The sequence below is a fragment of the Copadichromis virginalis genome, linkage group LG23 (assembly GCF_057382275.1).
Source record: "Copadichromis virginalis isolate Kocher_CV1m ecotype Utaka linkage group LG23, C_Virginalis_male_GT1.1, whole genome shotgun sequence".
NCBI classification, from domain to species: domain Eukaryota; kingdom Metazoa; phylum Chordata; class Actinopteri; order Cichliformes; family Cichlidae; genus Copadichromis; species Copadichromis virginalis.
Genome location: NC_140639.1, coordinates 3,162,174 through 3,183,469, shown reverse-complemented (window position 1 = coordinate 3,183,469; position 21,296 = coordinate 3,162,174). Strand labels below are relative to the sequence as shown.

General features: G+C 39.5%; 3 protein-coding genes across 7 annotated transcripts in view; 2 read left to right on the top strand and 1 right to left on the bottom strand.

The window, feature by feature from the left end:
* The window catches only part of LOC146679971 (uncharacterized), a 94,121-nt gene that overhangs the window by 5,284 nt on the left and 67,541 nt on the right, over positions 1–21,296 (bottom strand). The window lies entirely within an intron of this gene.
* Positions 1,580–10,640, top strand: LOC146679976 (vitamin D3 hydroxylase-associated protein-like). Its single transcript, XM_085449754.1, has 15 exons — positions 1,580–1,856; positions 3,574–3,687; positions 4,270–4,410; positions 4,741–4,874; positions 5,012–5,218; positions 5,414–5,454; positions 5,567–5,691; positions 6,962–7,087; positions 7,168–7,265; positions 7,493–7,592; positions 7,685–7,728; positions 7,834–7,873; positions 7,949–8,057; positions 8,951–9,084; positions 10,175–10,640. Exons 1-15 carry the CDS (start codon positions 1,632–1,634, stop codon positions 10,295–10,297), a joined length of 1,761 nt encoding a protein of 586 aa, XP_085305880.1. The 5' UTR covers positions 1,580–1,631; the 3' UTR covers positions 10,298–10,640.
* On the top strand, positions 11,420–18,646 carry LOC146679975 (fatty-acid amide hydrolase 1-like). Of its 2 annotated transcripts, none has more exons than XM_085449752.1 (15): positions 11,420–12,000; positions 13,577–13,690; positions 13,936–14,076; positions 14,220–14,353; positions 14,505–14,711; positions 14,809–14,849; positions 14,975–15,099; positions 15,329–15,454; positions 15,545–15,642; positions 15,877–15,976; positions 16,055–16,098; positions 16,201–16,240; positions 16,316–16,424; positions 17,245–17,390; positions 18,329–18,646. In XM_085449752.1, exons 1-15 carry the CDS (start codon positions 11,776–11,778, stop codon positions 18,449–18,451), a joined length of 1,773 nt encoding a protein of 590 aa, XP_085305878.1. In that variant the 5' UTR covers positions 11,420–11,775; the 3' UTR covers positions 18,452–18,646. The 2 variants fall into 2 exon arrangements, with proteins under 2 accessions (XP_085305878.1, XP_085305879.1); XM_085449753.1 differs by lacking the exon at positions 11,420–12,000 and adding an exon at positions 12,009–12,090.

The window sequence follows — 21,296 nt, the reverse complement described above, 5'->3', positions numbered from 1 at the left end:
CCCACTTTGCGCCAGAAAGAGGAAACCAGCGGATGTCGCGCTAAACAACAGCAGCACGTTTAAGCTTGATCAGCTGTTGTTAGAATTTATTTAATATTAATTTCTAGTATCAGCTGATGTTTGCTGGAGCCACAGCTGTAAAGCTGCTGGTCATGATGTCTACCTTTTAATAAATAATTATCTGAATCTTACAACCAAACTTTTTATCTGATGTAAAATGTATAGAAATCCATTATTGTATTCAGTAAATATTAAGTCTAGTATATGCCCTAGTAAGTTATGGTATTCTTTCCTTTGTTAAGATACCATCTGTGCAGTCTGCAATTCTGTTGAAGAAAGATGTTAAATCTATTTAATTACTGGAGAAAAATAATAGATGTCTGTGCATTTGTTTTATATGTGCATTAAATTAAAATCGGTTTTGTCAGTAAAGCATCTTGAGGCAGAGGGTGGGGGAGTGGTTCCCTATTTTTCTTTCTTTTCTTTTTTTGCTGGGAGTTGGCAACCCTATTAGTGAGGTATATGTAATTATAAATTAGGTTGTTTTATAGTTTTGCTAAGTACTGTTTAGAATACCAGAATAGGGAGGATGGTGTAGGTTTAAGTTTATTATAAAGGCTTTATGGCTTTTCCTATAATACCATGGTGGGCCGGTAACTAGTCAAAATGCCCGGGCTGATTTTTTGTCCCAGTCCAGCCCTGATCAGCTGTGTTGGATCAATGACACATCTAAAACCTGCAGGACACCGACCCTCGAGGCCTGGAGTCGCCCACTCCTGCTGTAGACATTAAAAAGTCCATAGGAGAGATGGTAGCTGATTAAACAAGTGTTATGAAATAATAATAAAATGCAAAGATTAGTGACAGTGCTTGAAACCATAAGGGAACAAAACTGTGAGAAACAAACTTTTCTCTGCCTGTGAATCATTCTTGCCTCTCTTCCTCCTTCCATCTCCTGATCTCATCTATCACTCTCCACTTGCTGTGAATCTGAGAACAAGGCACAATTTGCTATTACATTGATCTATTATTTAATTATCCACACTCTAAAACTCTTGCACCTATAATTCATAATAAAGTAATAATAGAAAAATGTTATAGAACCAAAACATTGCTGGTGTGTTTATGTCTGGCAAAAGGTGTGGCAAAGGGCTGGGAGACCTGAAGTACCACTCACAGCCTAATTGGATAGCACCACATGCTTCATTGCCTGGGGGGTGTTTCATGTTTGTTTAATTGACTTGTATTAGTTGGTTATATGGCAGCCATTTTATTTTCCCCGTGTGTGTCATTTGGTTTAGCTAAACCAGTGTTTAAGTTCCCCCATTTCAGCAGGTCAGTTTATCTTATGTTTGTTTGAGGTTTTGTTAATTATTATCTTGAGTTTAGTCTATTGAGTTGACCTCTTTTATTGGTCTTCCTGTTTAAGTTTTGGCTTTGTTAAATATATCTTCATGTTTTTGGGTCAATAAAACCCCCTTTTTGAATTAAAACAGCTGTGTCCTTTATGCTTTACTGCTTGGTCCCTGACAACGATTTAGGCACAACAGCGCCCTCTTGATTAGCATACTTAAGCCTGACTAAGGCTGACCTGTGCCATTTAAAACTGGAGTTGCGGTGACAGGACAAAGATGCAAGCCTTGCAGAACATCCAGGATTTTCTCAAGGGAGTGAAGATGGACAGTCAGAGGGCGGCTCTGCTCACTGGTGTTGTCTGTGCAGTGGGATCTGTGGTTGTGTTGGTGAAAAAGATCAGCAGCCATCGAAAGGCAGAGGAAAAGATCAGGAGAGCCAAAAACAGGAGAGATGAGAGCTTGCAGCGGGGAGAGCAGGCGGTGCTCCGATACAAAGAGTCGGTGAGAGTTCAGCCTTAATTTAGGAGTTTTTTTGGGGAAAGTTTAACATTGAATTTTCTGCTTTTAGTTCGAACCTGACATAATTTATCAGATCACTGACAGCTTTTGTTGTCAGCAGGCTTACCTTGAGCAAAAAAAAATAAACTTAGCCGACAAACACAGCGATAATAACCTACTGCTATTTCTAGATTGTCTTTTGCATTTACACTCTGTGGAGAAGTTATTTGAGACACCTTGCTATTACTGGATTAGATTGCCTTTTCTTTTAAAGCCACCCCCCAAATTCTTCCTGGCAGAGATTCAACTAGTTGTTTTCTTAGAGTTTTGATCCAAATTGACACAAAAACATAACACAGTTTTGGTGAGTTGTTGGCTGTACATCCATAATGCAAATCTCCTATTCCAACACACTATAAAGGTCCTCTATTTGATTAGATTCTGGTGAATTTAGAGACCAGAATCAGAAGAAGAGTACAGTGAACTCAATAACACCAAGAAGAAGATTTGAACTTTGTTACATTAGTGCATAATCTTGCACTAATGTAGCAAAGCAGCCATCCGAAAACGAATACAATCAGGTATTTGTTTTTTTCTTTAGAAGTAAATATGGTTTTTCTGTTATTCTAAGGAAACCCTTGCAGAAGCTACTTTTCTGCCCGTGATGTCATTTATAAGCATAAGATAAGATAGAGATAAGATAGATAACTCTTTATTGTCATTGCACAGTCATACATAGTACAGTAGTACAATGAAATTGGAAAAACTGTCCTACGTCGGCACTACATATAACACAACACGACACGATATGACACATCACAACGTAACAAACAACACAACACAGTATATTAACTTAGTATAAAAAAGAAGAATAAGTGTATGTGTATTGCACACTGTTATTATTGCACATTAATTATTATTGCACCTTGTTATAAATATAAATATTATTGTTATTGTTTTAAACATTGTAAACTCCCCCTAAAAAGTCCAGGGAGGTATCCAGTCAGGTCAGCTATTTGCATTGATCAGGGCTATTGCCCTGTTGTAAAAGCTGTCCTTGAGTCTATTTGTTCGGGACCTCAGCAGCCTGAACCTCCTGCCAGACGGCAGCAGCTTAAACACCCGGTGTCCTGGGTGTGTGCAGTCCCGTAGGATGCTGCGTGCCCTCTTGAGGGCATAATAAGAAATACAGGAGCCTGTCGATGTTCTTGTCGAGAAGCCACTAAACTTTTGAGTATATGTATATCAACATCAACAAGGCATTTTCAAAACTTCAGTAGATCAGTAGCGTTTAAAATACTGAGATCGGAACATCTGGCACTGACAGTCATGCCACGTTTAGTCACATAAATCACGTTTCTTCACAATTTTGATGAATCTGAGCAGGTCATCTTGAACATGCTTCCATGCCTAAATGCAGTGAGTTACTCAAAATGCTTTTGAGCAATTCATCCCTCTGATAGGTCCATACAAAAGTCAGTGCTCAGTTTTCTTGAGCCTGTTCTGGTTCTATTCACATTGTTGTCTACACAATTTACGATGGGTTTTTCCTTCTATACGTCTTCATTGCTGTTTATTTCATCATTAGCAAGCTGTCTTTTATTCAATTTGGTAGGGAGATGCAACACTGGCAAATAAAGAATCTTGATTCTGTAGATCCATACCGTTTTAGTTCTTTGTTGCAGCTTTTTTCTGACATGGTTCTTTGTGTGTCTTCTAGCATCCAACCACTGACTCTTCTTTCATCCTTGGCCTGTCTTTATCTGAAGTGACAAAGCAACTGAAGGAAGGCTCACTTACCCCTGAGGATGTGTTTTACTCTTACATGGAAAAAGTTCAGTGTTCAGCATGACGCAAAGGTTCACTGCCTAACACAGGAGTGGGCGACTCCAGGCCTCGAGGGTCGGTGTCCTGCAGGTTTTAGATGTGTCCTTGATCCAACACAGCTGATTCAAGAGGCTAAATGACTTCCTCAAAATGTCTTGTAGTTCTCCAGAGGCCTGGTATTGAACTAATCATGTGATTCAGGTGTGTTGACCCAGGGTGAGATCTGAAACCTGCCGGACACCTGCCCTCGAGACCTGGAGTTGCCCACCCCTGACCTAACATAACACAGAGCTTACATAATGGATAAAATAGAGCAAAAGATAATGTCTACACTAAATAATCAATTTCATTTTCCAGTCTTGTATCAGTGTTCTACTTTAGGTATACTCTCAGCTAACCAGGTATTTCTTATTACTTACACTTGTGTCTTTGCTACGGTTAAGGTTTATAGACATATTTATGAAAGCAAACCAGATTTATGTGCCAAAGAAATATTTGAGTTTCCAAAAAGACTTTGATATTCCACAGAGGGCTTACAAAGATTGATATGTTTGTCTGAATCTGTCTGTGCTTGTTTCCTTTCCAACAGACTCTGGCTGTAAACCAAAAGCTGAACTGCTGCACTGAAATTTTGCTGGAGAGTTTGGATCAGCTGACAACTGTTGGCTCCAACAAGGATGGTCTCTTGTACGGAGTTCCAGTTAGCATCAAAGAAAATATTGCATTTAAGGTATTTCCCATCTACGGAAGAGGATTAGGACCAACGAAAAAAAAGTGGGCACGTCTTTTTTCTTCTTCTTTTCCAGAATTCTGAGAAAAGTAGAAAAAAAAAAGACGTGCCCACTTTTTTTTCGTTGGTCCTAATCCTCTTCTGTACCCATCAGTATTAGTAAGTATGTTATAGAATAGAACAGAATGCTTTTATTGTCACTATACAGATGTACAGTGAGATACAGAGCGTCTCCTACTCAGTGTAAACAGGACTGAGTATAGTATTCTTGAGCATCATAGCTCAGGTATTTGATGTACAATTATTGTCTTTGTTTTAATCCAACACTAGAATCATGACTGTTCTTGTGGTGTGGTCATTAACCTGGACCAGCCCGCTGAAAAGGACAGTGTGCTTGTTGAAGTCCTGAAGAAACAAGGAGCTATTCCCTTTGTGAAAACCAACTTGCCTCAAGCTCTTTTGAGGTAAATCTTTTATCAGAGATTGACATAAATCTGGAGTACATTTAAATACTATGTGCACTTATTTAGTTGTCTTTGCCCATTACAAGTGTGCATAATATGCAAGGACTCATTACCCATATGTCTTTGGCCACATTCAGCTATGACTGCAGTAATCCTATCTACGGGCAGACTGTGAACCCTCATAACCCCCAGAAGACCTCTGGAGGTTCATCTGGTGGGGAGGGGGCTCTCATCGGGGGAGGGGGCTCCCTGCTTGGTATAGGCACTGATATAGGTGGCAGTATCCGTATTCCTGCATCCTTCTGTGGAATCTGTGGTTTCAAACCAACTGCAGGTCGGCTCAGGTGGGTCTCATTCAGTCAGTTTCCTGGAAATTTATTACACATTGCTGAGTTAATAATAATAATAATAATAATAATAATAATAATAATAATAATGGATACTTTATTGATCCCCATGGGGAAATTACTTGTTTTTCTCTGCATTTGACCCATTCACTAAGCATTTATGTTTGTTAACACCTTTTGTGTAATGATTAGTTTACAGGGAGTTCGTCCAATTTATCGAGGGCAAAAGACAGGTAAGTGACATATCTACTTACTAAACAAAGTAAAATGTGACGTAACAGAACTGCTGTAATGTTCCACAGTCTGGGAATATGGTTTACTGCTTCTTGTTTTATATTAAACTAGTGTCGTCATCTCCTGGACCCATGGCAAGAGATGTGGACAGCCTGGCTCTGTGCATGCAGGCACTTCTTTGTGACCACATGTTTTCTTTGGACCCCACTGTTCCACCATTACCTTTTAACATGGAGGTGTGTCTGTTGATGACAATTTTTGTAATTGCCTCATACAGTGGCAGTATAACACCCTTGTAAGTGGACATCAGGCCCTTGTAGTATGTAGTATTTTGGTCTACACAACCCAAAATGTGATGTCCACATATGTGGACGCCAGGTGCTAGGAGGTTAACCTGAAAGTTGAAGGTGAAATGAAGACTGTTCAGGATTATTTTACTGGACTTTGACCAGATAGTTACTAAATGTTCAAACTTGTAAATTAATGAAATGGCTTATTGTCTTAACACACTTATTAAATGTATTAATGTCTTAGAATAAACAATACATTAACATTTATATTTAAAAACAAGTTAACTAAAGGCCATCTTTTCCTTTCTTCTTTGGCTCTCGGAGGAGGCGGGCGCACTTTTTCTCCTCAACCTTATCTTCCCTGCTTATGTCCTTGTCTAGTCTCGTGGTTTTTTTGTATTTTCCCTGGAACACTCTCTCACAGTCTGTTCTCTAAAATCTAAAAGAGGAATTATGGATTGGATCAACTGGTCTCTGAATGCAATTGACACCCCTTTCTCAACGAGAAGTTTGGGCTCGGGTGAGCCTGAGTGCTGAAGATATCTACCTATTCGGAACCATGGTAACAGGGTTCTGGCTGATTGGAGCTGGCTTGGCCCTGAGTTATCGAAGAATTAAGGAAGCGGAACTGGCTGTTCAAACCCCCACAAGGCTGCCCGCTGGGATTGGAACGATGGGAGAGGCGTGAGTTTCTCAAAATGGTCTTATTGAGTCAGCACGGATAAGATCTTGGAGAGGCTACGGCTGCTGTGAATACTCAGAATAAGATCTCTGACTGCAGACTGGATACATCTCGGAAGGGCTAGCCCGGAATAACATCTCTGGGCGCAAATTGGATGACATCTCGGGAAGGCACACTGCCGTGAGTTCTCAGAATTGGCTCCTTGAGCACAAGAAATGACAACATCACAGAACGCAAGTATGGCGAAGCTCACGGCTCTCCAACGGGAGATTGAGAGACCAGTGTTGGACTGTAGAACTGCTTTGAAATTCAAATGAGCTGTTCGCACTAAAGTAAAAACCACCATCACTTATGCGGATACCCCTTTGGCGCCAGCTGTTTACACAGCTGTTTTGGCTGTTTACTTAGCCTGGCAGGGCGAAGGACATTGTCTCAGCTGAACTATGGACATGCACACACATACATATACTGATACTGCAACTGACAAATAAAGGCTATCTCACCATCTCATCTCTCAAAATGATTCACCCTTAGATATACAGAAGCTCCAAACCTCTAAGGATTGGTTATTTGGAAAGCGATGGCTACACGCATCCATCTCCAAGCATGGCCCGAGGCGTCAGAGAGGTCAAAGCTCTGCTAGAGCAGGCGGGACACACAGTAAGACGTCACCACACACACTGATTGCGGTCAAGTGTGTTATGTGAGCCATATGTCTTTAATATTATTTATGTCTTTAGTTTGTCCCTTACTGTCCACTGAAGATGGATGAAATTGTCCCTGAGCTGTGGCATAGGGGCTTATTGGCAGATGGAACTACCACCCTGCTACAAAAACTGTGAGTTGGATCTTTTTTTTTTTTAATAATTACTTAATATGTTCTTGTTAACTTACATCATCTAATAGCTAGAAATGTAATTTTTGTTTCAGCGCTAACCAGTGAACATCGCCATTCTGACATTATCTATAGGGCACATGGGCTTGTGCTTCTTTTTGGAACCATTACAGTAATTTCTCTGACCAAACTACTTTCCCATGTGCCAAGGATTCCTTTTTTAATTTTAGGGAGGGGGGACCTGTGGACCCTTGTCTGGAGCCACAAATTTTTGTATACAGGCTTCCTAAGTGGTTGAAGAAAATAATTTCATTCTTCCTCAAACCTGTGGTGCGTTGTTTCGTCTTCTGACAGATGTATATGAATTCATACATCAGTTTGATCTTGACAGTTTATTCTGATGAAACTTTTTTTTACCCCAGTCTCCTCACACTTCTGCCAGAATGAGTGCTCTTTGTGGAGTTGGGTGAGAAAGTATCCTTGAAATTGTTCATTTGTGCTTGAATCTCAGTTTCTTTGTTACATTTCCATGTGCTAGGAATTATATCCAAACGTTCTGCTTCATTTTTAGATCTGTTCCAGAGCTGTGGAAGCAACATGCTGCTGTTGAGGTACTGTCAGCTGATGATGCATGGTCACGTATGAAAGTCTGAAGGTGAAATTGAGATTTCCTGTGTTTTCTTTAGGACTACATTCAAGAGACAATAGCACATTGGAGGAGCTGCAACATTGATGTGCTGCTGTGTCCTGTGATTGGACCAGCCTACAACTTCTTATACTGTGGCAAAACCTCAGGTATGGTACACTGAGTACAATAAAACAGCATAGTCTGTGCGTCACTTTGTTCTCAACAAATTGTAATCTCAAGGTAAACTATAAGATGTTTAGTTTTAAACATAAGTCACTAATAAGATCAGAAATATTTTTAGGTGACTGTTAGTTTTCTAAAATGTACATGTTCCAGAGATTACAGCTTTCCCGTCATTTATTTTGGAAGAGCCATTTCTGAGAGATGCTAGTCTGTTACCCCTGAAGGATGTCACCTGACATACAAAAAAACATGATGCAGAAAGTAGTGTTGATTTTGGGATCTTTTTGTTTTTACAAGACATTCCCTCTTAGTATTCAGTGAAGTCCCGAGGAGAGCGGTGTACTAAGTTTATGGAGAGCATTCTGCTGTGGTTCAAACCTGACACGGACAAATTTTTGAAATTTTGAACTGGAGCTGACTTTGTTACATTTGCATTGAAATATACACTGGGAGGTGTTGTGATAAGAAAGGCAAAGACATTCCAAAGCCCTGCGATGCTGAATAGAAGGCATTTGTACAACTTGATGAAGGCTTTCATGGGAAAGTTGCAATTTCTTTCAAGCCAGATGGAGAGCAACATTCATCCAGAGCTGTTTTGTTTAAAGATTCACAAAGTTCCACTTATTAGTGCAGCCCTCCAAGGCAGTTGTAGTTTCACATGTAGCCCCTTGGGAAAATTTATTGCCCACCATTGCTATAGAGATTACTCAGTTAAGAGAATTACATGTAGATTAGAACATTAAGACAAATGGCAATGTGAATGCATTTTTATTAAAATTTCCAAATCATGAGTTGATGAAATGGCAACAAAATTTGTATTGGTTAAAGAAAGAATTCTCTTTCCGTATTCTTCATCATTCAATGTTTTTTTTTTCAGTCAATACCAATTACACATTTGTCTACAATCTCCTAAACTTTCCTGCCGGTGTAGTCACTGTTTCTACAGTGACTGCAGAGGATGAGGAGGAATTCGAGCACTATCCCGACAAATTTGACAAGGTTTTAAAAGAGGTAAGTGAAACATACCAGTGAGGGAAGACTGGTGAAATATATGGAGCTGGATCTACTGTAAGACTAGGTTTTCATGCAGGCATGATCTCTCAGGAGACACGGATATGAAGCCTAAACTATAGATGAATTTATTATAGAATAAATTTCTGGGGGGGTTTCAGTCACCTGCATCTTTCTGTCCTGGACCAGCCTGGCTTGTTAGTGGAAGTTAGGGCTCTTAGGTTTTCTAAAAGTGAGGTCATTTCTGAGCTTCTTTAACAGGATAGAACTGTGATGACCACGATAATGTTATGATGCCATAGAACTTACAGCTGTTGACCTGTTTCACTAATGTTAAATGTCCAATATGGGTGACCAATCAATAGTGTCAGTAAGAGATCAGTGGACCTTTTACTTGATGTCATTCCCCAAATCCTCTGTGTATTTCAAAATGGCAATTAAATTAATGCAACAGCTCTATATTGCAGCCCTGATAAGTAACATCATGTGAAACATTTGTGAGGCACGTAATTTTATTCTGAATGTTACCGATTGGGTAAGAGAATTTTTTTAAGTGTTTTCACAGTGTTGGTTGTTTATTCTAATAGTTGGATTGAGAAACCACAATGGGCACTCAAAAGCATCTCCACTAAATAACCAACAAATTAACAAACAGATGACCAAAACTTTGACAATATGTTTAAAGTTAAAAAGCCCTTAGACTGGGAACATTGAAACCAGCATTTTTTTTCTTGCATTTTATTAAAGAAAATGCTGTATAAGCGATAGGGAAACCAGCTGCCTTTACATGACTTTACATTATGGTTCCGGGAGCATTTATGTACTTAGAGATGTCCAGTGTGGTGGTGGTGGGTATAATGATTAAACAGACTCTTTAACACCAACATGTAAAAGGCCCATCCATACACAAAACCAAGAAATGAAACGTATCAGACTATTGTAACTAGAAATATTGTCACATTCCTTGTTGCCATGCAGATATACACACAATGTATTAGTAGTTTCAGAGTTTGTCAGTAGGTGGATGAAGGAGACTGTGGTGTGTCCAGCTGCCAAGCGTTAAGTGACAGGAGTGTGTTTTTGTGTTCAGGCAGTGACCGGTGGCGAGGGTCTACCTGTGGCGGTTCAGTGTGTTGCTCTGCCGTGGCAGGATGAGCTCTGCCTGCACTTCATGAAGGAAGTGGAACAACTGGTCAAAGAAAGCAAGAAGTAAAGCTGCTTTCTTTCTCAGTCTCACAGGAGAGGCTGCAGACTTCAGAGGAGACATGTTAACTTGAGTATTTCCTGTAATAATGAGCTAATCGAGTCATAAATGGTGGATGAATCTTAGTAGTACAAGTACAGTCTATTCATTTTGTGTTTATTTTGGTCTTTGATTGTTTCCTAAAGGCTTTAGGAACTCTAACTCTTTCATTTTTCATCTTTCTTTCATACATTCATTTAATAAACCATGTGTTTTTTTTGTCTTGCTATCCCCATCTATGCTTTATATTTCTTTATATCCATAACAGCAAACATGCTAGATCTTGTTGAGAAAATAAAATGTGAAATCATTAGGGAAGTCTGCTTTATTTGTATAGACCAAAATAACCTCACAGACAATAAAAAGACCAAAAAGCATACTAAACAATATTACAAAAAAGTCACAAATTTATTCAAACGGTTACAAGTAAACAAACAAACAAACAAGCAAACTATGTGAAATACTTAAATATGTACACATACAATATATGCAGACATGAGAAGAATGAGACAAGAAAAGCGGTCAAATATCCAGACAGAACTATGCCAGAAGCTTGTTGAGGGTTACCAAAACTTTCTGAGGTACAGCTTGCAATCGGCCCACCATGGAAAAAAAGGACATTTCAAAGAAATTATTAGCCCAACATTCACTATATGTGTATTGTTCATCTGCTAATGACATTAAAACAAACCATTTATTTTTCTAATGTAGTGGTTTGACATTGATATTTATAAACGAATAAAATAAATAGTTCCTGTTTTATAAGCCGTATTACATTTGATTTGATCTTTCAAACCTGCCCCGAAGATCTCTGATGGGGGGGGGGGGGGGGGGGGGGGGGGTGGCGGCTTTGTTTTGGGGTTGTTGTTGTTTTTTTGTTGTAAAATGTTTCATATATTAAACGGAATTATGACATGATCATCGTGACAATAATAAAGGTTGAAACTGTTGTTAATATAGTTATATATATAATAATGTCAAAAGTAACTAAACTCGAAACACTAATATCCGTTGTTCCGGAGGGAGAATAATTTCCGGGTCACGGAAAGCTAACAGCTGATGCGGTGCAGAAAGGGGAAAAGAGGCGAGTAAGCGGTCGGCTCTCCTTTATCCTAATATAAAAATGATAATAATCACTATAAAATACAGAACTTACGTGAAAATGTTTAGGTGATCGTTCTAAGGAGAAGTCTTAAATGGACTTCCTGTAATTAATTTGGATGCACACGCACTTCAACACATATTTGTTGTTTTTGTTTCCTCTGTCATTCACAGAGTATTTGGAAGTACGCACGCGCAGTGAGTGAGCGTCATTGTTTTATTAAAGTAGGAGCTATTACTTGCTTAACGCGCCTATGTATTTTGCTCAAAGGTCAGCCTGTCCCATTTAAACAACCGTGTGTAAAGTCCACTTGTCATTTAGTCGAGTTTGCAGCAACAGGACAAAAATGCAAGCCTTGCAGAATATTGAACAGTTTATTAAGGAAGTGAAAATGGACAAGTGGGCAGTGGCTCTGCTCACTGGTGCTACCTGCGTTGTCGGATCCGTGGTTATGCTGGTGAAAAAGATCAGCAGCCACCGAGAGACGGAGGAAAAGATCAAGAGAGCCAGAAACAGGAGAGACGAGAGCTTGCAGCGGGCAGAGCAGGCGGTGCTCCGCTACAAAGAGTCGGTGAGAGTTCAGAGCCCTGGACTTTGAATTGTTTAAGTTAATCTTTGGAGATATTAGTTCAAACCTGATGAACTATGGACAAACAATTTGGTAAATTCAAATTCAAATTTTATTTGTCACGTACACAGTCATACACAGTACGATATGCAGTGAAATGCTTAGACAACTGCTCGTGACCTAAAGAAAAGAAGAAAAGGCTCTGAATAAGATAGGAAATAAATATGAAAATTAAAAAGGGTAAATTTAACTAGGAAGGAATAAAATAAAACATAAAAATTAAAGTTAAAAATGAAATAACTGTACAACACAAATTAGACTGAAGGGTAAATTTAACTGGGAAAGAATAAGATAAAATATATAAATTAAAGTACCGGCAGTACCAAGAGTGACTGGGAAGATGATCTTAGTACTCTAGCAGGGGTGTATAATCTAAGTAGCTCAATGAGGTAGCTTGGAGCTATATTGTTAATAATTCGGAAGGTGAGCAGCAGGATTTTGAATTGAATGTGATACTTAACAGGAAGCCAGTGCAGGTCGGCAAGGACAGCGTTAATAGAGACACGCCCCCCACTACCAGTAAGGAGACGCGCAGCCGCTTTCTGAACAATTTGTAGTCTATGGAGAAGAGTAGAGTTAAGACCAAAGTAAAGGGAGCTGCAATAATCTAACCTAGATGTCACAAAGGCGTGACATAATGTTTGGCCTTGCTAATAAGACGCAGTTGATAGAAGCAAGATTTGACAAGAGCAGACACTTGTTTGTCGAATTTAAAAGAGCTATCCAAAAACACACCCAGGTCACTAACAGTGTCGGTGAGGAAACTATCAAAGGAACCCAAGGCATCACGGAGTTGGCCACGGGGGATACTACTGTCACGTGTAGAATCGTTTAGCCAACATCGGGAAATTATCTAGGGCGCTTCATTTTAACAGGGGCAACATTATTGAGGATGGAGGAGCATGTGGAAAAAAGGGTGCTAGCAAAATCATCAACCATGGGAGATAGGGAACAGTCAGGAATGGAGGAGGCAAGTTTCAGGAAAGACAGAAAAATTCTCCACAGTTGCAAAATTAATTATACGTGTAGGGCGTAAGAGAGCCTCAGGGTGAGGGTATTACTTAATTACATAAGTAATTAAGTATACAGAGGTGGAACACAGACAAAGGAAAAATCCTGGTTCAATGCTTTTTTTGTTTAATTTAATTTATTTTATTTTATTTATTTTTGAACCAGAAAAATCCCTTGAGATTAACATCAGTTTTTCAAGGATAAATTGGTCAAGAGGACAAACCCTTACATTGTTACAAGTTACAATTCAAATATAACATCAAAACACTTAATAAGTAGTTAGAGACAAAATAATACAAAAATATATGATCCAGCTTATAAATGGCAATAACAGTCTTCGGTTACATAAGTCTTTTTGAGTGTTATGAACTCTGTCAGGGAGAGCTTTAATGTGTTCTGAAGGTTGTTCCATGACTAGGATGCAAAATTAGAGGTGATACTAAGTCTTAAATTCTTGCTTTAAATGTTTTTTTGAAGTAATGATTCTGTGTGGGTCTGTGTCTCCTAGCATCCGACAACTGACTCTGCTTTCATCCTGACGCTCTCCCTGTCTGAGCTGACACAGCAGCTGAAGGAAGGCTCACTTACCCCTGAGGATGTGCTTTACTCTTATATGGAAAAGGTTCAGTATCCAACATGACACAAAGGTTCACTTAATATAACAAAACAAATCTTTCATAATAGCTCAAATACACCAAAAGCTAATTTTTAGAAGTAATCATTAGTAATCAAGTAACTATTTTAATTTTCAGGACTTGTCTCTCTTTTTTATTTTTGACAGGAATGTTCATCCCCTTGAAGCATGAAAACTTCTTTCAGGGGAAAACGTTTCTCTGAATCTGTCTGTGCTTGTTTCCTTTCCAACAGACTCTGGCTGTAAACAAAAAGCTGAACTGCTGCACTGAAATTTTGCTGGAGAGTTTGGACCAGCTGACAACTGTTGGCTCCAACAAGGATGGTCTCTTGTACGGAGTTCCAGTTAGCATCAAAGAAAATATTACATTTAAGGTATTACAAAGGTTATGCAATGCAAATTTCAGTTACAGTTAAAGTATTTCCCATCAGTATTTATAAGTATGGTACAGTATTCTCGAGCATCATAGCTCAGGTATTTGATGTAACATTATCATCTTTGTTTTTTCCAACACTAGAATCATGACTGTTCTTGTGGTGTGGTCATTAACCTGGACCAGCCCGCTGAAAAGGACAGTGTGCTCGTTCAAGTCCTGAAGAAACAAGGAGCTATTCCCTTTGTGAGAACCAACTTGCCTCAAGCTCTTTTAAAGTACATCTTTTATCAGTTACTCACATAAAAATCTACAGCACATTTAAAACTGAGTGCATGTGTTAAGTTGCCTTTGTCCATTCCAAATGTGCAAATAATGAAAATATGAATGAAAATAATATGCAAAGACTCATTAACTGTCTGTTGACAGCTATGACTGCAGTAATCCTATCTACGGGCAGACTGTGAACCCTCATAACCCCCAGAAGACCTCTGGAGGTTCATCTGGTGGGGAGGGGGCTCTCATCGGGGGAGGGGGCTCTCTGCTTGGTATAGGCACTGATATAGGTGGCAGTATCCGTATTCCTGCATCCTTCTGTGGAATCTGTGGTTTCAAGCCAACTGCAGGTCGGCTCAGGTGGGTCTCATTCAGTCAGTTTCCTGGAAATTTATTATACATTGAGTTACACTGAGTTAAACTCTTGTCTTTGTTAACACTTTTGTGTAATGATTAGTTTACAGGGCCTTCGTCCAGTTTATCGAGGGCAAAAGTCGGGTAAGAAACATATGTACTTTACATATAAAGTAAATGTAGTTACATAACCACTGTATAGCAATATTTCACAGACACAAACTGTCTCAAATATTTGAGTCACTGCTTTATATTTCGTATGAAACTAGTGCCGTCATCTCCTGGACCCATGGCAAGAGATGTGGACAGCCTGGCTCTGTGCATGCAGGCACTTCTTTGTGACCACATGTTTTCTTTGGACCCCACTGTTCCACCATTACCTTTTAACATGGAGGTGTGTCCTGTACTGTGAGGTTCATATAATCTGTTAATGATTTTTTTTTTGGTTAAAAACTACAAATTAAGCGGATACATAGTTGTCCTAACGCTTCACTTTATATTACTCTTACCTCACCTGTTATTAATGTCCTGAGATACAGAACTAACTTTACAGGCTGTAATCTTAACCTTTGCAAACTGATTATGTTTAATTGACTGAGGAAGTAAAAAAGATTGACCCTTAGATATACAGAAGCTCCAGACCTCTAAGGATCGGTTATTTGGAAAGCGATGGCTACACGCATCCATCTCCAAGCATGGCCCGAGGCGTCAGAGAGGTCAAAGCTCTGCTAGAGCAAGCAGGGCACACAGTAAGACGTCACCACACACACTATGATCACTGTCAAGCCACGTATGTGATATGAGTCATAGGTCCTTAGTGTTGATATTTGTGTCTTTAGCTCGTCCCTTACTGTCCACTGAAGATGGATCAAATTTTCCCTGAACTATTGATAAAGGGTTTTTTAGCAGATGGAGCTACCACCCTGCTACAAAAACTGTGAGTTGTTCCATTTAATAAGTCAGTTAGTACCATTTGTTTTCTAAACTTAAATCATCTAACATTTAGAGATTTTGTTTCTTTTTAGTTCTAACCACTAAACATCACCATGCTGCCATTGTCTTTATGAACAACATGGGGTTGTGGTTCTTTTTGAAACCATTACAGTAATTCTCAGTTCAGTGTCTCTGAACAGACTGTTTTCTCCTGTGCCAATGATCTCTTTCATTTTAGGGAAGGGGGACCTGTGGACCCTTGTCTGGAGCCTCAGGTTTTTCCTTGCGGCTTTCCCAAGTGGTTGAAGAAAACCATTTCATTCTTGCTCAAACCCGTGGTGAGTCCTTGGTTTAACAGTTAACTTCACAGTTCAGTCTGATAAAACATTTATAATGATGCTGATTTTTTTTGGCAGTTTCCTCGTGTTTCTGCCAACTTTGATGCTCTTTGTGGAGTTGGGTGAGAAAGTATCCTTGAAATTCTTCATTTGTGCTTGAATCGTTTCTTTGTTACATTTCCATGTGCTAGGAATTGTATCCAAACGTTCTGCTTCATTCTTAGATCTGTTCCAGAGCTGTGGAAGCAACATGCTGCTGTTGAGGTACTGTCAGCTGATGATGCATGGTCACGTATGAAAGTCTGAAGGAGAAATTGAGATTTCCTGTGTTTTCTTTAGGACTACATTCAAGAGACAATAGCACATTGGAGGAGCTGCAACATTGATGTGCTGCTGTGTCCTGTGATTGGACCAGCCTACAACTTCTTATACTGTGGCAAACTTTCAAGTATGATTAACTCAGTATGACAGACAACTTAGTTTCTGTATTTATCACTTTGTTTTCAAAAAAATGTAATTACAGGACTTTAAAGATGTTTAAAGTGTGAAGCAAAAGTCACAAATTAGATCAGATATTGTTACTTTAATAGTTTCAGAAAATTACAAAGATATGTAAAATATAAAAGGCAAAAGATAACAGTAACTAATAAAAAACACTTTATTTTTCCAGTTTAATTTTTATTGTGTTTAGTACTTCTATTTGTAAATGAAGTTTAGCTAAAGTGTAATTCATGTTGTAGTGGATTCAGCGGGTTTCATCACTGGGGAACTGGATAGACATGATAAAAAAAAAGAATGACAGTGTACAAAACATGTCTGTGAACTCAGTCATCCAGGTCACTGTAGTCTAAGGAGCTTGGAAAGAAAAACGTCATTGCTGCTTGTGACTTACACCCGTTTTCACACCTTGGATGGTGTGATTAGGTATAGGATCAATGGGTGGTCCATGACCCTCTTGGGGACACTTCCATGGGGCTTAAAATCTGGGACTCTCCACCAGCTGCTCTTGGAACTGAAGAAGCTTCTCGAATGAGAGGTGAAACGTCTTCAAGAAACCTAAAGAAGTCCAGACACTTTTATTTCCAAGCTCCTTAGTGTACAAAACAGTTACACGTTATAATACAACTGAACTTTGAAAAGAGGAAAAAAAGAGACATTTCATCAAAGATGAGGACGACTCTCCAGACATTACTTGATTTAAAAAGTAACCTGGGTCTGGATATAGAGTAAGTAAGTAAGTAATTGTTTTGTCTTTTCTGCGTTTTAAGCTGCTGTTAGCTACACGATGCTCTACAATCTCCTTACCTTTCCTGCGGGTGTAGTCACTGTTTCCACAGTGACCACAAAGGATGAGGAAGAACTCAAGCACTATAAGGGCTGTTATCAGGACATGTGGGACAAACTCTTCAAAGAGGTAGGCAACATGTACCAGTGAGATAAGACTGAGTGAGAACATAGAGCCAGATTTACTAACACGTTGTGTCAGGACAAACTTTTGGCATGAAAAAAAATAGATTTTTCCAAAGCGAGTGCAGTAAGAAGACTTCAGTTAAGAAGTGGGGGCTCAGAGACTTTTGTAAATGATCCATTTGCACGTGTTTAATGTTTATATCCACGCTGTAGACTGCGTCACTATTTTCCTCTTCTGGCATATGAAGTGAAATCAGCTGATTGCAGCACATGTGCAAGTGGAACCATTGAGCAGGATCGATAGGCAAGCAGACTAACAATTCCAAGGTACAGAGCTACCAAGCCACTTAATGCTAAATTTGCTCAATAGCTTCAGAGATGACCTGGAGCCTCTAACCTAAAGGAGTCACACAATGCCAGCGGCAACAAAACTGCTTCCAGCTCTTCAGTTTCACAGCCTGTGCAATAGGGTTCAAAGGGAAACGGCCAAAAAATGGAGAAACAGGGAGGAGGACAGCACTGATCCTCAGAAGAATCAGACCTTTGATGGACATTAAAGCAATGTATTTATGTTGATAAACTTTAAAAATACATTTTTCCTTAATAAAGTTTTATCACACTCCACTTAAACAGTTATAATTCCAGGAGTGTAAACAGCACACGGTTTTCAGCACATCAGCTGTGCTCCAACAACCGTTACTTATTACTGGTGGATCTACACAAGTTCAGCTGCATGCACTTTGACAATACGTGAGATCACAGATGAACACATGTACACACATGACTTCCCCATGAATTCAGCAAATCCATTTTTTTTCTAGGTAAACACCTTTCAGCACTATTTGGGGATTGTGCTCTTTTGCCCTGTTTAGTAAATTACACATTTAGGTGGTGCGTTCAGCTGCTGAGCATTAAGTGACAGGAGTGTTTTTTTGTGTTCAGGCAGTGTCCGGTGGCGAGGGTCTACCTGTGGCGGTTCAGTGTGTTGCTCTGCCGTGGCAGGATGAGCTCTGCCTGCGCTTCATGAAGGAAGTGGAACAACTGGTCAAAGAAAGCAAGAAGTAAAGCTGCTTTCTTTGTCAGTCTCACAGGAGAGGCTGCAGACTTGAGAGGAGACATGTTAACTTGAGTATTTCCTGTAATAATGAGCTAATGGTGTCATAAATAGTGGAGTATTCTCTACACTACAAGCTTAATCTGGGCACTTTTTGTTTTTTGGCTGTTTGTTGAAGGTTAAATAAAAGGCAATTGTTAAAATTACACATTTTTTGTTCTTATTGTTGTAGGTCTTTTGTCGTATTACCATCCATTTCATGTAATAAAGTATGAAAAGGCACTAAAAGAACGAAAACTGGAATCATGTCAACAGTAGGCAAAGAGACAGTGCTAGTACATGTGTAAAAATGTTAAGAATTAGCATTAAATAATAAGTATGTAAAGTAATATTACTGTTTGTGCACATAATTCTACGATTTACATTGTATACATATACAAATTAGTACATACTACATTTGCTTTTGTTTACAACAACAACAACAATAACCTTTATTTATACAGCACATTTAAAACCAGTGGTGTACCAAAGTGCTTAACATACAAGAGGGTAAGATGAAGTAACAGGGAAGGATGAAGGCTTGTTACGACCCGTCTAGGGCCAGGCAATAACATGAGTGAGGCACTCGCTTCCCACCCCAAGACCCAAGCAGCCACAGGAAACAAATCCGTTCGTTATAATGTGATTTATTTACAAAGTGAAAAAAAGGAACAACAAAACGGAAGTGTCAACACTTCAGGGTGAGCCAAGGCCAAAATAATAAACAAAAACAAATCTACACAAATCCCGCTCCCCTGACCTTACCAAAACAAAGTCAAAAGTAAAGACAGAGTCTGACCTCCTTAACTAATTCAAAACAGGAAAAAACAGGTGATCAAAAGAAACGGCAGCTCACCCCTACCCACTCCACTTCCACAACTTTTAAGCCGCACTGTAGCCAGCGGCTGCCACAGTTACACTGCTGGGTCATGAGGAGAAACGCGAGGACCTCTCCTGCAGTAGCACTCCAGACTCCTTTTAATGGGCGGGTCCTCCAGCTGGAACCAGTCACGTCGGGGCGGTGTATCCACGCACCAATCGGAGCAGGGCCCTGGCACAGCTGAATTAACATAAAAAGGTACATCACCTGCACAAAACAAACACATGAACGTGCAAGTTCATAACAGGCTATGGCAAAGTACCAACATGCTAGCAGGTTAAATGGCATTAAAAACATAGAAGCAAAAGAAATGCATATAAAAGCATAAAAGAACAATATATGTAAAGGATAAAACAGTCAAAAATTTTAAAAATGATTAAAAGTAGTTAAGAATAGACCGGAGATAGAAATAAGCATTAAACTAACTAACAAGCATTAACTGGTAGAAAAAGGCAAGGCTAAATAGGTGGGCTTTTAACCGCGATTTGAAGGATTGAATGGAATCAGACTCGCGGACAGTGATGGGGAGGTTATTCCATAGATTGGGTGCAGCCAAGGCAAACGCTCGGTCACCTCTAGTCTTCAGCCGGGATCTCGGCAGTACCAAGAGTGACTGGGAAGATGATCTTAGTACTCTAGCAGGGGTGTATAATCTAAGTAGCTCAATGAGGTAGCTTGGAGCTATATTGTTAATAGAGCTGGGCGATATAAGATTTTTTCATATCACGATATGCTTTTTCATTTCGGGCGATAACGATATATATCACGATATAAGCCAAATAACTATATTTATAGTTGTATCCATAATTTCTTGGAGCTAATTAATTTTACAGTGTTGAATGAAGTTTATTATTTATGTTCTTGTGCATATAGGCTAAGTTAGTACTGTGTTATGCTATTAATTACATAGCATATTGATTTTTTGTTAGTGGGTTAATCACTCTTTCTCACGCTCATGCTGGAGCGAGGAGAGCGGATCACCGGAGGCGATTCAAACCATCAATCCCGACAGTGATAATGGGCAACGTGAACGCGCTACAGAATAAGATTGATGAACTGTGCGCTCTGAACAACCACAGACTATACCGTGGGTGCAGCTTGTTTATCTTCACGGAGACGTGGCTAACCGAGCTAACGCCACAGGCTAACGTAGACCTATGCGGTTTCACATCCGTGAGAGCCGATAGGGACACGCAGGCCAGCGGAAAAAGCAGAGGTGGGGGACTCATTGTCTACGTCAGGGACGTGCAGAGAGGTTTAAAGGGGCGGGTGCTCAAAGTTAAAAAGGGGCACATTGAACCAGGCTGAATAACAACAACACACATTCATCAAGAATCTAATATGGGAAGGGCAGGGCTGTGTTGATCTGAGACTGTAGACATTAAAAAGTCCACAGGAGAGATGGTAGCTGATTAAACAAGTGTCATGAGATAATAACAAAATGCAAAGATTGGTGACAGCGCTTGGAACCATAAGGCAACAAAAAACTGTGACATAAACTCGGCTCTGCCTGTGAATCACTCTTTGCTTCTCTTCTTCCTTCCTTCCCATCATTTCATATATCACTCTCCACTTGCTGTCTATCTGAGAACAAGGCACAACTTGCTATTGCAATAAACTATAATCTAATTATCCACACCTAACAACTCTTGCACTTAATCTATAATAAAATGATGACAGAAAAATGTTATAGCACTGCCTTTAGTAGCCTCATACAGCTCCTACTGTTTCCTCCTCATGTCCTTACCAGCCATGTCTGCACAATGTTATATCATGAGTAATATTTTTTTAAATCCAGCTAAATAAAACACACACATGCACACACAGTGACATTTTAGACCTTCTTCAGAATACTGTATATACTATGGGCATCATGGTGCTGATCCAGAATCCTTACATTATTATTTATTACTAGAGCTACAATAATAAAGCAATGA

Bases quoted from the DNA above. Each gene is read 5' to 3' on its own strand.
- LOC146679976 (XM_085449754.1), top strand. From the start codon at position 1,632: ATGCAAGCCTTGCAGAACATCCAGGATTTTCTCAAGGGAGTGAAGATG. The intron at 7,266-7,492 runs GTGAGTTGGATC...TTTTAATTTTAG, and splicing joins ACCACCCTGCTACAAAAACT to GGAGGGGGGACCTGTGGACC. The intron at 7,874-7,948 runs GTACTGTCAGCT...TGTTTTCTTTAG, and splicing joins AGCAACATGCTGCTGTTGAG to GACTACATTCAAGAGACAAT.
- LOC146679975 (XM_085449752.1), top strand. From the start codon at position 11,776: ATGCAAGCCTTGCAGAATATTGAACAGTTTATTAAGGAAGTGAAAATG. The intron at 14,077-14,219 runs GTATTACAAAGG...TTCCAACACTAG, and splicing joins AAGAAAATATTACATTTAAG to AATCATGACTGTTCTTGTGG. The intron at 15,643-15,876 runs GTGAGTTGTTCC...CTTTCATTTTAG, and splicing joins ACCACCCTGCTACAAAAACT to GGAAGGGGGACCTGTGGACC.